The sequence below is a fragment of the Rhodnius prolixus genome, unplaced genomic scaffold (genome assembly GCF_049639745.1).
Source record: "Rhodnius prolixus isolate KJV_2025 unplaced genomic scaffold, Rpr scaffold_5, whole genome shotgun sequence".
Lineage (NCBI taxonomy): Eukaryota > Metazoa > Arthropoda > Insecta > Hemiptera > Reduviidae > Rhodnius > Rhodnius prolixus.
This window is the reverse complement of record NW_027411624.1, coordinates 42,907,771-42,922,709: the sequence shown is the minus strand read 5'-3', so window position 1 is coordinate 42,922,709 and position 14,939 is coordinate 42,907,771. Positions and strand designations below refer to the sequence as shown.

Here is a 14,939-nt window from a genome sequence, read left to right as displayed (position 1 = left end):
CACGTTGTCATAAAAATAGAACAATAGAACAGGAAAATAGTGCATTTCAAGTATATCTTGTGATTAGTTTCTTTTCCCTTTTTCTAGATTTCTACTTTCAAAACTGGGTCACCTAGCTGTAATTGTTCTGTATAATTAAGTACAAACTGTAACGTACGTTTCAATATTGAAAATTTTTAACCTCGTGAGTATACATTTGAAATCTGTGTAGCGCACACTAGTTTCAACATCTTACATGAATAGATAGATAATGTTATGCTTGAACTTACACTTCCTAATTTATTTAGTAGTATTGACGGCCTAAGAGCTCTTGGCTAATATTTAATTACTTAAAATTAGGAAGCAGATTCATTTTTAACCCTCCTTACATGAACACAATTATTATTTCTATACTTATATAAAGTATTGCAATACCAAGATATCGATAATTTCACAGCTATCTCACATCCCTCATCATCATCAAAACTATCGCTCAACAAAGCTTAACTATTTAACCTTTGGTTAGGTTATATGTTTATGTTGGTTAGGTTCAAAGTTTAAGACAATGGAGCGAATACTTTCGGGTAGGGAACAAGTAGTGTTAATAGATTTTGACTAATATTACATTTCTTTTTATTTTAAAAATTTTGTTTTTGGTCGTTTCTGCTTTCTTTTTCTTATATGAATATGACCGCGAACACTGAGGAAGGTGCTATAACACTTAAAAAGTTTCGAGGATGTCTCTTAGGTGCCTTGGTGGGTGATTGCTTAGGCGCACCATTCGAAGAAGATGGAACAGTATCAAAAAAGATTCTTCAGAAATATTTTGACAAAATGGATGATCCAAATTTTAAATGTAGGTACAATAGTTTTATAAAATTTATGTTATACGCTATTTCTGAGATTTCAGTATAAGATCTTCTTTTTTTTTTTGTCAAAACTTAACATAATGTTACACTTTATAAATCAATCAATGCTGGTAATGACGATTTCATTTTTGTCGCTACAGCTCCAATTAAGAAGTATACTGATGATACTGCGATGACCAAATCAGTTGCCGAATCTTTAATTAAAAATGTTGCATTCGTGGAAAAAGATATGGCAAAAAGGTATTTATTTTTTCAGTTTTGGTTTGTTACTAATGAAGTGGGATCATTAAATTTTCATTTTGCAAAAAAATAAAAAATAAACATCATATGTAAGTTTGATGAGTTCTTTTCGTCAATTTAATTGAATTAAAAAAGAATTTTGACTTTCTCATTGACAATTTATGTTACTGTACAGTCCATTAAATCAACTATCTATTAAATTGTGCATTTTGTGCTTTGAAGAACGTTAACTTTGCAACATTAATTTATATAAATTTCTTTGCTTTTCAACACTAATAATCGAAATAACCTTTTAATATTTTTAATTTGAGTGATTAATGTGCTTAATTGTTTGGTTTATTTAATATCGTTCGCAATTTTGATTAATTTCATTGTATTGGTTCTCGCATAAAATTCAATAAGATTCAAATTTAGCTATTGGTCACTGATCACTAACATTAGATTAGATGCCTTGGTATTAACCCCTACTTGGTATTAGATGCCTTGATATTTCTTGCCACCGCAGCCAAACAGGATCTGATACTCACTTTAAAGGAATTTCTTTCTGCCCTGTGTGTTTAATTAAACTCATTGTCTGGGAAATAGCGCTTTAGGCATCTAATACCAAGTGCCTAGTCTACTGAAGTCTTTAAATAAAGCCTGAAATCATCTGAATGGCCACCCGGTTTTATTGTAATAGCCCGTAGTAAACCAATAGCTGAGACTGGAGATTCCATTTACCATCGTTGCTACTTAGATTAGATTCCGTGCGGTTTATCCAGAAGGTCTACACCATCACCTGACTAGTTAGACTCGGTGACTAAAAATTTTCCAGACCTATTTTCTAACTAGGTATAATTAAAGAAAGTAAGAAGCCTTTGTACACCATTGAGCTCTGTTCTCTTGTGCAATCTTCGTCCCAGGCAGCTGCTTCGTTAGGGCACGATCAGTCTAGAACTCCTCCTAGGGGCAAGTAGTTTGCCGTCTCATAACTCCTAGGTCTTAAAACAGCTGATAGTGAGGTTTTTTTGTTTGGTTATCTATTCCCTTAAGATATCACCAACATACGCAATGCACTAATTTTTTTGATAGTTCATAATCATTTTTTGAGGAAGGGTATTTTGTGTAAAATGAATCATTACAAAATCTTTTCTTTTTAGGATGCTATATTAAATTACAGATTCGTGTCAGAGTATTTTAAAGAGCCAAGAAGAGGTTATGGTGGTTCAGTTGTGGACATTTTTAATAAATTGAAAGCATCAAAATTAGAAGATATCTGGTTGCCAGCAAGAGAACAGTTTTCGGGTCTGGGCTCTTTTGGAAATGGTGCTGCTATGCGAGTAAGTGAATTGAACTTGCTTAAAAGTTTCAAAGACCAGCATAACTTTGAATTCGAGAGATGAATTTAGTGAGTTCATTTTTTGTTGTTCTTCTTCTTTGACAGGTAAGCCCAATAGGACTTTTTTGCTGCAATAATAAACCGCTGCTAATCGATCTTGCCACGAAAACTTCTAAGCTTACCCATTCTAATGTATTAGGAATTAACGGAGCTAATTTGCAGGTAAATTACCTATTTTAGGGTTTTGCGGTGGACTAATATCTGTAATAATTTAAGTTTCTTAAGTATGCACATACCTATTTTTGTGTCTTTTCATAATTTTAACAATTATTGAATCCTCTAATATTCCATCTCTATAGGCTCTCGCAGTTCAACAGAGTTTTCACATGGATCCAAAATCGCCTGTAAATGTTTCCGAGTTTATTTCTAATCTTTTGGAAGAAATGGCTAAATTAGAGGGAGCCGAAGATGCTGTGTATGTAACTTTTTGGATTAATTTAGAATTTAGTAAAGTAATGAAATCTTTTTCCTAATTTACAAACACTCTAAAATCTATGGTAATGCAGAAAAATCAATGAATATTTGTTTAATAACATTTGGAAGATGGATGAACATTAGGGTGTTTCAAAAAATGATGACTTTTAAATTTTAAAGAGCGCCGGGCGGAAAATCGAAAGTTCATTTAAAAACAAAAAGTTTGGGTCCATATTAGAGCGAAATCGATTAATATTTAGAGGTCGCTACCATTGATCAAAAAATATTTGTTTTGCTTTTTTTTTTTTTTTAATAATAAATCCTTATTAAATGTTTTGTATCTTTTAAAATTATTAGCAAAACATGTAATTGTACAAAGTTTATTTAAATATAATTTGCTATAAAGACAATGCAGTTGGAATCATTTTAATGGCCATTTTATTTTCAAAGTTATGAATAATTAAAATAATTTGTTTTTTTAAATTCTGTACGGAACACATAAAAAATGAAGTGATTTTAATGTTAATTAATAGAAATTTTTCAAAAATGTATATTTTTCTTAATATATATATATTTTTTTTAAATACAGCTTCTTTAATTATTCATAACTTTGAAAATAAAAAGGCCATCAAAATGATTCCAATTGCATTGTCTTTATAGCAAATTATATTTAAATAAACTTTGTACAATTACACGTTTTGGTAATAATTTTAAAAGATACAAAACATTTACCTAATAAGGATTTTTTTATAAAAAAAAAAAAAAAAGCAAACCAAAAATTTTTTGATCAATGGTGGCGACCTCTAAATATTAATCGATGTTGCTCTAATATGGACCCAAACTTTTTGTTTTAAAATGAACTTTCATTTTCCGCCCGGCGCTCTTTAAAATTTAAAAGTCATCATTTTTTGAAACATCCTAATGAACATTCTTGTAAATGGTGAGAAATAAAAAGAAAAAGCTGATCTGATGATGGTGTATAATGGACCCATAAAGTAACTGCTCTCTTTACAATAATAAATAGTCGGTAAATTGTTCAGTGAATGTAGTTTTGTACTGAATTTTACTAAATTATGTTAATTTATTATTATTGTTTTTAATGGTTATTTCTTTTAGCAGAGTCCCTGACGAAAATCAGGTCGCTTATCAGGAACAATTGAAACAAATGGCAGAACTTCTAAAAAAGGGTGACGTACCTAATGAGGAAGTTGTAAAAGTTTTAGGCAATAACGTTCTCGCTCTTTATTCTGTACCGACCGCTATTTACAGCTTCTTAAGGGCACAGGAAGTTGTACCGTTCATACAAGTAAGTGTTTAGGGATTCATTTTATTCGTCTTTACGGCAAAGTCATTTTTATAAGTAACTCATTAGATTAAAAAAGAAAAAAATCTAAAGTAATGCTAAAATCATTACAGTAATATGCTAAACATTGAAGGATCAGTGAGGCATTTTACGTATTTTGAAAGTGATTTATTAAAAACAAAAACATTCTCTAACTCTGTTCTAGTCTTACAAACTATTGTGTCCTTTTACCTATTCCTTTAAAAAAAATAGAAATTTATATTTTCAGACAGAAGATAAATTCAGAAGGATAATACAGTATAGTATATCTCTAGGTGGAGATACGGATACCATAGCAAGTATGGCAGGAGCAATCGCTGGAGCACATTTAGGCGTTGAAGCGATCAACCAAAATCTCTTGAAACAATGTGAAGGCGTAGAATTTGTGTCACAATTAGCTTACGAACTTCACAGTGTCACTTTTAACGCATAAACGGAAAAATTGTTATCAAATTTGTTACTGTAAATAAATAAACAATTTTTGTGATAATGTAAAAGAAAACAACAAAAAAACATTGTTGATAAGGTTGTGTAATTCATTGATTAATTTTAAAAAATAAAGCAGATTATATTAAAATGTGGTTGTTGTAAAGGATGTTGTGTCTTAAGCCTTCCATCACTTTACAGATTTCCCTCAAATTTAGCTAGATGATGGGATGGTTCGTGCTCGATAATTCATGAAATATGGTTCAACTATTGTTTACTGACATCTTTCACCATTTTTTACAAAAATCTTCTTTTTTTAAGCAGTATCAGTATCTAAGGTTATTGACGCCAGAACATTCTTAGTGCACTGTTTTTTTTCTCGTTATAGTAACACTGCTCATCACAGTGAGCTTCATAGTCCCATAGAAGAAAGAGGAAATCTTACTAATTAATTATTAATCGCTATCATAGTTAAAATTACGAAGTTTAGAGAAACCATTTTCGGAAAATGTTCAGACATTGTGAAAAATGCCATCAATAATGTGGACACTCCTGGTAGAAGTTTTCAACAAACTCTGAACTAATAATATTAACCCCCTTTCTTCATAGTATTCATCACCTATAGCAGGGATGGCGAACCTTTTTGAGACGTGGGTCAAATTTTGTTCATTTTTTTTTTTTTTAGTACTAGCTCTTGGGTCACTAATGGCCATTTGCACAAGAGTTAAGTTTAACAATTTTAAACTGAATAATTTCAAAACTGAACATCTTTAAAATTCAGTTAGCTAAACGGGACGAAACAAGTGCTATGGAAGTCTCTTTTTACAAACATAACTGAACTAAACCTGAACAAAAGTGTGTTTTATCTGAAGAAAAATCTAAATATGGTTATTTGCTTTTGGTTGTCGATTTTTTTTTAACAAACAAAATATGAGTAAAATTATACATTTTATTTGATATTTTGTAAACACTTTTGCTTTATTTCAAATATACTACAAAAGCATTTGTCGTCATTTGCGTTTTTAGAACTATAATGATCAAACTAAAGATTATAGATAGCATTTAAATTGCTTTTGTGTCAATGCGTGATTGAAAAAAAATGCAGATAGAATATAAATTATCCACCACAATTAGAAAATCTAAATCAACCCGCGTAAAACAAACAAATGGTTGCCTAGCAATTGGGTGGGTCAGTGAAAAAGCTTGCGCGGGTCATAGGTTGGCCATCACTGAGTAAGCCATAAATTGGGTTCCGGAGAGGGAAACCTGTGCGCTCTAAGGGGCCGTACTTAAATTACGTAACGAACGCAAGGGGGGAGGGGGGTAAGGCTCGATTGTTACCATTCGTTATGGTTCGGGGGAGGGGTTTTTTTAATGCTTGTACGTAATTTTTCCAATTGAATCTATAATTTTTTGGTCATTAATGGAAAAATACTAACGATATTTTTCGCGCCAAATTCTACTATAGCCAACCTTCATACTAAGTGATAATGTAATTAAATAAGTAATAAATAAAAAATATATGTTTGATTTTAATTAAATACTATGCAATGACGATATTCCATAACAAAAAATTACGTACATTTGGCTAGGGGGGGAGGGGAGGTTGACATTTTGTTACGATCTGTTACATCGGGGAGGGGAGGGATTAAAAAGCTCTTTAAATTGCGTTACGTAATTTAAGTACGGCCCCTAATCATCTCCGTAATAAGTGCCATTAATCCAATTTTCCTGGAACATAAACCAGGCACTACCAACTAAGTAACAGTCGGATCCATTTGTGGAACCAAAATGTCATATTAAAATTTCTGCTTACCATGAATTTTCATTTCATAAACATTTTATTAAAAAAATGATTTTCTAAAAATAAATTTTTGGACACAGGTGACCCTAAAAATATATTTCAACTGAAAACTCGATATTAAGGGAATGGATAACAATATGAATTCTAAAACAAAAAGAAGTCGAATACAGAGCTATTTCAAATTGGTATACGATAGTATGCAAATGGAGGGAATATGAAAAAAGCAATGCTGCAATCAAGGATCGCCTTAAAAAATTGGTACGCTTCAATAGAATGACGAATGTAGGACGCGAATGGTGTATTACGGCAAAGTCTTATATGAGTCACCTTGTCTTTCGAAGTACAAGGGTTTACCCACTTAGTTATTATCTTCTCTATTTTTTCCAAGTGCCAGAGGTCTCCATACATCAGATAGTCCAGTTACGATTCCAGTCTAGAATTTCAACTTTAATGACCAAGTACCTGCTACCTCTTAATGCCACTATCGCAGACATGAGAAAATGATAAGAAAATTTAGGCAAGGTTGTAGAAAAGTTGTGCTTTCGGTTAAGGAACTTTCTGGTCGCATCTCCTATTGATATCAAAATTTAATAAAAAAAATTTGGGTTTTCCTGCAATTTTTAAGATTTAATAAAAAACTTATTGTCTTATGAACTGAAGAAGTTAAATAATGGAGAAGAAAACTATACATTGGACAAATAAATGAACTTTATTTTATCTTATATACACGTAAGATGAATTTTTTCTTTTTCTGCACAGTATACTAAGTCTTTAAGGCGACTTAAATTTAGCTGTGTTGGCTCTTTAGTCAAACATCAATTCTAAAAACATTTCTTTTTCCCGAACAAAAAATTAAAGAAGAATAATAAATTCAATTATAAATTGATTCCCGCCTACAAAAATATGTTATCTTTTTTTTCTTTTAATTGGTTTTTAGAGAGATAACACTTAAAAATGATATCAGCGGGCTTCACCAACTTACATATGTTACAATAAGAAATGTGCAGCAGCATTTTTACTTTGAATTTTCAGTTGTTTAATACGCCAGTGGATGTAAAGTCTCTGCATTATAACTTTTGACCCGTGAAAACCAAAATGGTGGATATCGACTTGCAGGTAGATCAAAAGGTGTACGGGTCTCGATGCCGTTAGCTCTGGTGAACACAGAATATCCACGCCAAATCAACTGATTATGACGACGCTTCTTCCTAGGGGATGTTATCTCCAGTTCCTAAAGGAAAAAAAAAACAGAGAAAGGCTAGTCATAAGAATAATATATAAGTTTGGATCAGTTGCGTCTGTCTGTAAAGAATGCCTTTAAAGAGAGCGTTTCCGAGATGTAGTAATTTGATCGAACGTACTTTTATTTTATTTTTTGAAAAATCTAACACTAACCATGTGAAAAGTATGTCCAGAATTATAGTTGTTACTCCTGGACTTGGGTGGCTGGCCAACTGCACTGCTGGCATTGGTTCCATTGTTACCGCCAAGTACAATGGACACAGTGTTATCTTCAACTAGTCGGTAATAACCGTGAGCAATACGCCCGCTCTTGCAACACCAACAGTCCGGTCTTAGTAAGCCTACAACTCCAGCAGGTTCGTCTGGAGTCGTTAACATCAACACTCGTCCATCCACAAAAAATCTACAATTATAATAAACATCTATGACATTATTTACCATTAAAAAATAAAATGCAATATTTTTCTTCCAGCGGGTGGCTATTTCACTTTCCAGCAGAGGTAGTCTTTGCAGATTTTCTATTAAGTTAAAGCCGCATTATGCTAGAGATATCATTACACACAAATAGAGTTCGCTAGCCTAATTTTTCACTCTTAATTAGATAACATGAAGTTGAAAAACATGAAAATTAAACCAAGAAATAGGTAACCCGATGATGAAATAATGAAAATTCTTCCAACCTTAAATATCTGAAGTAGATAACAATACGCCAAGGTCGGTAAAACTGATCCTGGAACTGATTCTCTCCAAGTCTTACATAAGTAGCCTTGCTAATGTAAACACCGCTGTAGTGTAGTCTAGGCCTCGTGATGAACATTTCTCTCCAAGAGGAAAATCCACTGCTACAGGGGCCGCCTCCAAGGCATCTCATGCCCCATACTCTGTAAGAAAATATAGGGACGCTTAATTATATATTTAAATAAATTGAGAAGGATATGCGTGTGTGAGGGATCCAAAATACAAGTATCAGGAAGTCTTTGGAGTTTGTAAAGGAAGAGGAGGTTTTCTTTTTTATGGATCTCCTAAGGAAAGATCTTCTTCATGGAATCATCCACAAGCCTGTAATGGGTGCAGTATCTAGTAAACACAAAATTAGAGAAAAACTTTTCAAAGGGCCTACAATTTATACATAAATACATTGCTAAGAGAGTCGAATTTCAAGCCTTGGCGCTTGGCCCACCAAGAGCGTCACCAAAATGTACAGGATCTTTTTTTTTTAAACAAGAAAATTAATAAAAAATAAAAATAAATAACCTGGTGCAGGCAATCCTCCAAATTTCAGGATCTCTGCAGCATACGTAGAATCCTCTGCAAACGGCAGCACACATTTCTAAAGATCTTAGATCAAGGTCTGCGCTCACCACCCATCTTAAAATGTATAAGAATATCTCCATCGGCAATGCTGAGATATGGGTCGACTAAACAAAGAACAATGTCAATTAGTACTGAAAGAGAATATGCAAATAATTAATAAAATGAATGTCTATACAAAATTGAAATTGAATTGGATTGAGGCTTGAATTCGTGGAAATTCTTTCATTATTGAAAATTTAAAAATCCACGTCAAAAGTGGACAAAAAATTAATCAATTATGGATACTTTGGATCCCACTTCACAATTACTTTGCTGGCTCAACGCTTTGGGATATTTTTGGATAAAAGTAAACGTTATTTATATAGTAAAGGTTCTTTCATTTCTCAGAATACATTAGATTAAAAGTCCGAAATATCGGAAGGTTTTTTTTTTTCACTTAAAAAGCAATATTTTAGAAAGAGTCACATTTTTACAACCAACAATAAGAAAAACAAGACTAAATAGAAAGCAATAATCTTATTTGATGATATTTATACAAAACTAAAATTATTAGTGAACCTTGAACATTAAAAATTTCAATTAAAACACTCACATTACCGAGCTGCTATTATTTTATTGAATTTGTAAGCTAAAAGAAAATTTTATCTATTTTTATGAGTTATATCTACCACCAGAACATCCCAAAACATCGGAACAATGTCTGACGTAACACTCTCGGAGATATATAGCTTTCGGAAATTACTGAGAATCTAAATTTCCATATAAAAATCCACCAAATATATCCATCTTTCTGAAATTCATTAGTGCCGAGTGCAAAAATTAAGATGTAAACATACAACGTTAATAATTTTATTACAAGCAGAAGACTCGGCCTAGATACACGGCTGACTGCCGCCAATAATGTTTAAGAAGTTATCAACAATATCCAATAATTTGTAATAAACAAAAAAAATGTTAATAATTACTGACAGTGGTCGCATAATGTGGATGGCAAAGCGCCTGCTGCCGTGATGTGACTATTTGTAGATGTGTGAGAAGATCTGTACTTTCTGGATCGAATTCCTCATCCGGGCCAGCCGAATCGTCGTCTTCTTCTATTTTCTGGGCAACAAGATCATCTGGTGAAACTGTATCACCTATAACTTCTTCTGCTTCTTGAAATTTTAATAAAAATTATCGATTAATATTAAGAATGCAAAGGTATTGTACATTTTAGTTAATTGTGTGATTTTTGTTTTTGTTTTAAGTGATTACCTGGCGTAGAAGGTGTGGTCTGACTAAGAGATTGTTGAAACAATCTTAGTTCAATATCAGGTACAAGTTGAACAGCTCTGCGATAATACTGTATCGCTTCGTACAGTCTTCCTTTCTCTTCATTCTCTACCCCCAGTTGGAATAGAACCTTAGCCTAAAATAACATAAGGCATAGGATTAGCTAAAAGCACTGAACACCTCAGGAAGGCCCCGGGTTCGAGACTGTCTATAGATTTTTTTCAACCTTGAGTCTAAAAACTGAAGTAGACAAAACATGTTTTGTCTATTATTATTATTATTATTATTTAAGAACCAAACATAAGGTTGGACATAACATGTTGAACATAAGGTTGGTTATTATTATTTAAGAATCAAACATAAGGTTGCTAAAACATCTGTTCTAGAATGGGCTGCCATCCTATTCAGGACTAGAGAAGAAGACTAGTTAGAGTAGAAACGAAATGAACCTTCTCACTTCATACATACCTTATCTTCATCATTCTCCTTTATTTGATCAACTTCTTCTCCATTTGGTAAATCTTTCTTAGGAACATGATGAGGGGATTTCTCAATCTCTTTTTTCCATTCTTTCCGGAACTCATCAAGGCTCTTGGCTTTGACTCTAATCTGGAAATAAGCAGAAACATCACAGTTAAATTTGGCACTCATTGGTTTTAGTAAGGCTCACAAATAATACTGCTTTTGTTTTTTTAAACTAGGATTATCAATAAGATAGTTTGATTGCTTATTATCTGTTACGTCAGTGATTTGAAGGGTTAATTTAATGAGATTTATTGATTGGATAATCATTATTGGAGAAGACTTAGTACTACAATTTTACAGGAAATGAAAGGATGGCAACAATTAAAGAGGAAACTAGCAAACTATATATTGTAGTTAAAGATAATGAAAATTCTAGTTAGTTTCGCTTTAGAACCAAGTTTAGAGCCATAAGTGCCTAATTGGTAGTTAAGTCCTGCCTGAAAAAATTGGCGATTACTTTAATTTAGAGCCATAAGTGAAGGTGGCCCAATAATTCTGAGGGCTAGACATAAATATGTTTATAGTCGAATTAAGTACGAATACATATTTCTGAATTTTATAACAGTCACAAGTTGTCATAACAGTTTTTTCCGGTGTCAATTTAGAAAAAGTCCTGTGGAGAAAATCAACCAAATTAAGCAAAATGACATTTTAAAATCTCAGTTACTACCCCTGGTTTCTGAGCGAATTATTTTAATACATCTTCACTTATGACGATATTTTTAAGCAGCGCACACTCTATGAACCAAGTTACTTTGAAATTATACGGGCTTATTGACAATAATAGAAACTTCTCATCTTCCTCTCGTCAGAAGAAATTGAATTTATGGGGAGTGGTAAGAGCTACTTTAAAAAATAAATAAGAGCAATGTCCACTAAGTTTGCGGGCTTAACCTTAAGCAAGTCCTTCTCTAAATCCACCTGCCCATGACAAACGAAGCGTGCGATTCCCCAAGTTCGGTTGGGACAACTGACTATTACTCAAGAGCAAAAATTGCTGTTTTAAATTTTTGTAATCCCAAATCTTTTACATTTCTTCAAACAGAAAATCGAAAGAATGCCACCTGATATGATAAATCAAGTCAAAACCTCGTATACGTACTAAATATTAACTAATATCTTCCTATTTTTCGGTAGTTAAAATTTTGTAAGGCGTATTATATATATAAAAAGAAACTATACTACCTTATTTGAAGACGAAGAAGAAGATTCTTCTTTATCTTCACCATCTGCTTCACAGCCCTCAGAAGTGTTGTTTCTTGAGGATCCTGTATTCTAGATTAAAAAAACAAAAATTAAAATTATCTTATGTCTTATTCAAATATAAACTATCAAAATTCTTTCATTAGACTATTAAAAAGGAGAAGCCTTCTATCAGATAAGGCTTCTTGAATCAATAAAGACTATATCTTAGTGTAATTTACATCTGACGGCAAAATTAGCTCTACTACATTCACACAAATTTAAAAGAAAAATTGTTGGTTCTTTTAAATATCGCAGCATTTTCAAAATAAATAAGAAACAGTGTTATTTAATAAACAATTTAATTTCTAATAATTTTATTTTCCATTCCACCTTTTTTTGGGAGGTGATGGGATAGTTCCAGGAGCAGAAAGAGATATTTAGGTGCCAATATGAGATCCGAAATAAGTTTTTTTCTCTAAAACGGCTGTAATGAGTTTCTTTAAAATAGTAACATTAATTAATATATAATATTTATATTAATAAATAGTTATATTAATTTTTTATATCAGTAACCTTTATTTAAAACATTTTCCCAGCTGAATTCATAAAAAAAAACAAAAAAAACGGGAAGACTTTCCACTTAAGCGCTATTTCAGTGATAAAGGTCAATAATGCTGAAGAAGTTGTGTCAAAGTATGGGACGGGTGTATCTTCAGTAGCCTAAGGAGCTTTTTTTTGCGTTTTTTTTTCTCTCCGTCCTCCATTGTGTATAAGACAATTGAAGTTAATAGATGAAGTCTTGTTTTATTCATTGTCGTCTTGGTGCTAGGAGTGAACTTGTCTTATTAGTAGTCAGCCTGCTTAACTAACTGGAAGATCCATCTTATTTTGATAGGATTGCCCACAACTTGATGGAAAAAGCTCTGGATGTTCAAAGTGGTTCCAATTGCATACTACTTCAATGTTTGAGAAGACTTAGGCGGCGGAGTAACGTGTAAAAGTGAGATTTATTTTACAAAAAGAAAACAAGTCCCACATGGAAATAAGGAGAAAAAGAATAACGACTTGAAATGAATGCTACTCTGCGAAACAAGAAATAAGAATGAATTTGAGGAAGAATTTTAATGAACACGTTAAACACACACGCTGCAGAAACCTGAACTTTATGAAGAAAAGCTAAAAAAACAGATTGCATGCCTTGGAAATGAATATCGAGCAATCGTACTATCTAGAAAACTTGGATAAGTAGGGAAAGGTTGGGATGCACATAACTATTCTCTGCACTTCAGAGACTAAGACCATAAGAGTTTTTTGGACGAAGAGTAAGGAGCAAGAGAATCCACAACTTCGCCCTATTCAGCAATGAGGATACAAGGCCAACCGAGGAAGCACTAGGGTAGACGATATAAAACGATGGTTGCAGCTGTAGGTCCAAGGGATGGTAATTGGGAGATCAGAGAATAGTGGCTGTAGGATGCCTCTTAATCTATGAAAATATTTTACGATAATAATAAGAAACAACTAAAAAATTTCTTATCAAGATAGCAAACCGGCAAAAAAAGCAACTTCTCTGAAAAATACGGATTCTTTAATTGTAATTAATTGAATTTAGCAATTCATTGGGATTTTGAAGAAAGTTTTAACAAATTTCAAGTAAGCAGTTTTTGTCTGTGAATATTTACACACTTGAAATCTGTCCAATCTTTTGTAGGTCAAGTGGGGTGGTAAATGGAGAGATGTTATACTAGCCACAAGGTCGCCAAGTTTCCGAAGAAACCCAACTTAGCTCAGAAAGAATGCTAGTAATAAAAAGTCACAATTCTCTTAAACTAGCAATCTTTTAATATTTATTTATTTTCTATTTACCAATTGAAAACTATAGTTCTTATCCTTTAAGGCTTTAACTATTAGCTTTCTTCCATTTCAGCACAGACAGTAACGTAAGAAAAAGTTATTTAAGGAAGGTCAAGAGCAACGAGTTATCATTTTTATGAACACCCTGATTGAAATTAATCAAATTTTCAAAATATTGCAACTTAAGTAATCTACTTAAAAGATAAAATCCCAGAATTAATATGTATTTATGTACTTTAAGAATCATGAAAACATACAATACCTTATCACAACCTTCAAAGGAAACCTGTACGCTAAACAATGACGTGTAACATTTCAAGATAAATATATCTTAAAATATTATCAGTAACTAGAGATTGATTATGTTTCAACAAATGTTTAACTTTTACCAGACAAAGATACCGAGTGGTTATGTTGTAGTATTTACTTCAAATGTAAACAAAAGTTTTCGATCTCTAAAGGCCTGCGTGTTTACTTAAGTGAATATCGGCATTTGTGTACTTCACCTCTAGTAATGTTTTACTACTTACATGCAAGAAGAAATATTACGTGTAAGTCTTTCATTTAAGAAACAGCATCACTTCTTCTTTTTTTTATATAATTTACAAGAATTACAAGTAATAGTGATAAAACAGAAAAAAAAAGAAAGAAAATAATGACGCATTAGAAGTGAGCCTATGAAAGCTAGCCTTTTTTTTTAAACTTTAACAGATTTATTTTTGAAACTTGCCTACCATTTTGAAATTTTATTGATGTTAAAGTTGGAACTCCAAAATTGTTTATTGTAACGAATCTCTATCTGAAAATCTGAAAATACGTTCACCAAATCGTACACAGACGTTGATAGCTGCCATCTTTTGATTGCAACTAAAGTATTTTCGACTGCTGTCAACTTCACGATGGTACTAGCTAATACCACAAGTAGCGCTGATATCGAGCACTTCTTTTCTGGATGATCCATATCAACTCTAATACAAAATGAATTTTTTGTTTTGTTTTTTAATTTTATGTATATCTTATGTATAAAAATATACATGTAATATAAAGATTGTAATAAATAGTTACTAGTATTTATATTAAAACAGACAATTTTTT

The 14,939-nt window shown here is 32.2% G+C and overlaps 2 protein-coding genes across 6 annotated transcripts; one reads left to right on the top strand and one right to left on the bottom strand.

Annotated features, from left to right (window-relative positions):
• The first annotated feature begins 426 nt into the window (after positions 1-426).
• On the top strand, positions 427-4,814 carry LOC141458071 (ADP-ribosylhydrolase ARH3-like). Of its 3 annotated transcripts, XM_074135626.1 has the most exons (8): positions 427-563; positions 689-835; positions 989-1,088; positions 2,248-2,407; positions 2,512-2,628; positions 2,766-2,881; positions 3,997-4,186; positions 4,452-4,814. In XM_074135626.1, exons 1-8 carry the CDS (start codon positions 545-547, stop codon positions 4,653-4,655), a joined length of 1,053 nt encoding a protein of 350 aa, XP_073991727.1. In that variant the 5' UTR covers positions 427-544; the 3' UTR covers positions 4,656-4,814. The 3 variants fall into 3 exon arrangements, with proteins under 3 accessions (XP_073991727.1, XP_073991725.1, XP_073991726.1); XM_074135624.1 differs by having other exon boundaries at positions 492-835; XM_074135625.1 differs by having other exon boundaries at positions 493-835; positions 4,000-4,186.
• Positions 4,815-7,142: 2,328 nt separating this feature from the next.
• LOC141458069 (F-box only protein 9) lies at positions 7,143-14,777 on the bottom strand. 3 transcript variants are annotated; one of them, XM_074135619.1, is made up of 9 exons: positions 14,579-14,777; positions 11,991-12,080; positions 10,749-10,889; positions 10,263-10,416; positions 9,978-10,156; positions 8,949-9,112; positions 8,375-8,575; positions 7,848-8,097; positions 7,143-7,683 (listed from the first exon to the last, which is right to left on the bottom strand). In XM_074135619.1, the coding sequence occupies exons 1-9, from the start codon at positions 14,579-14,581 to the stop codon at positions 7,489-7,491; spliced, it is 1,377 nt and encodes a 458-aa protein (XP_073991720.1). In that variant the 5' UTR covers positions 14,582-14,777; the 3' UTR covers positions 7,143-7,488. The 3 variants fall into 3 exon arrangements, with proteins under 3 accessions (XP_073991720.1, XP_073991719.1, XP_073991718.1); XM_074135618.1 differs by having other exon boundaries at positions 9,978-10,159; positions 14,579-14,776; XM_074135617.1 differs by having other exon boundaries at positions 9,978-10,162; positions 14,579-14,772.
• Positions 14,778-14,939: the final 162 nt, after the last annotated feature.

What these genes read in the sequence shown, in the direction of transcription:
- LOC141458071 (XM_074135624.1), top strand. Translation starts at nt 661, where the DNA reads ATGAATATGACCGCGAACACTGAGGAAGGTGCTATAACACTTAAAAAG. An exon ending in GGATGATCCAAATTTTAAAT is followed by an intron (nt 836 to 988) that starts GTAGGTACAATA and finishes TTGTCGCTACAG; the next exon opens with CTCCAATTAAGAAGTATACT. An exon ending in TTAACGGAGCTAATTTGCAG is followed by an intron (nt 2,629 to 2,765) that starts GTAAATTACCTA and finishes CCATCTCTATAG; the next exon opens with GCTCTCGCAGTTCAACAGAG.
- LOC141458069 (XM_074135617.1), bottom strand. An exon ending in CTTCTTCGTCTTCAAATAAG is followed by an intron (nt 10,890 to 11,990) that starts GTAGTATAGTTT and finishes GCTTATTTCCAG; the next exon opens with ATTAGAGTCAAAGCCAAGAG. An exon ending in ATCTACTTCAGATATTTAAG is followed by an intron (nt 8,098 to 8,374) that starts GTTGGAAGAATT and finishes TTATAATTGTAG; the next exon opens with ATTTTTTGTGGATGGACGAG.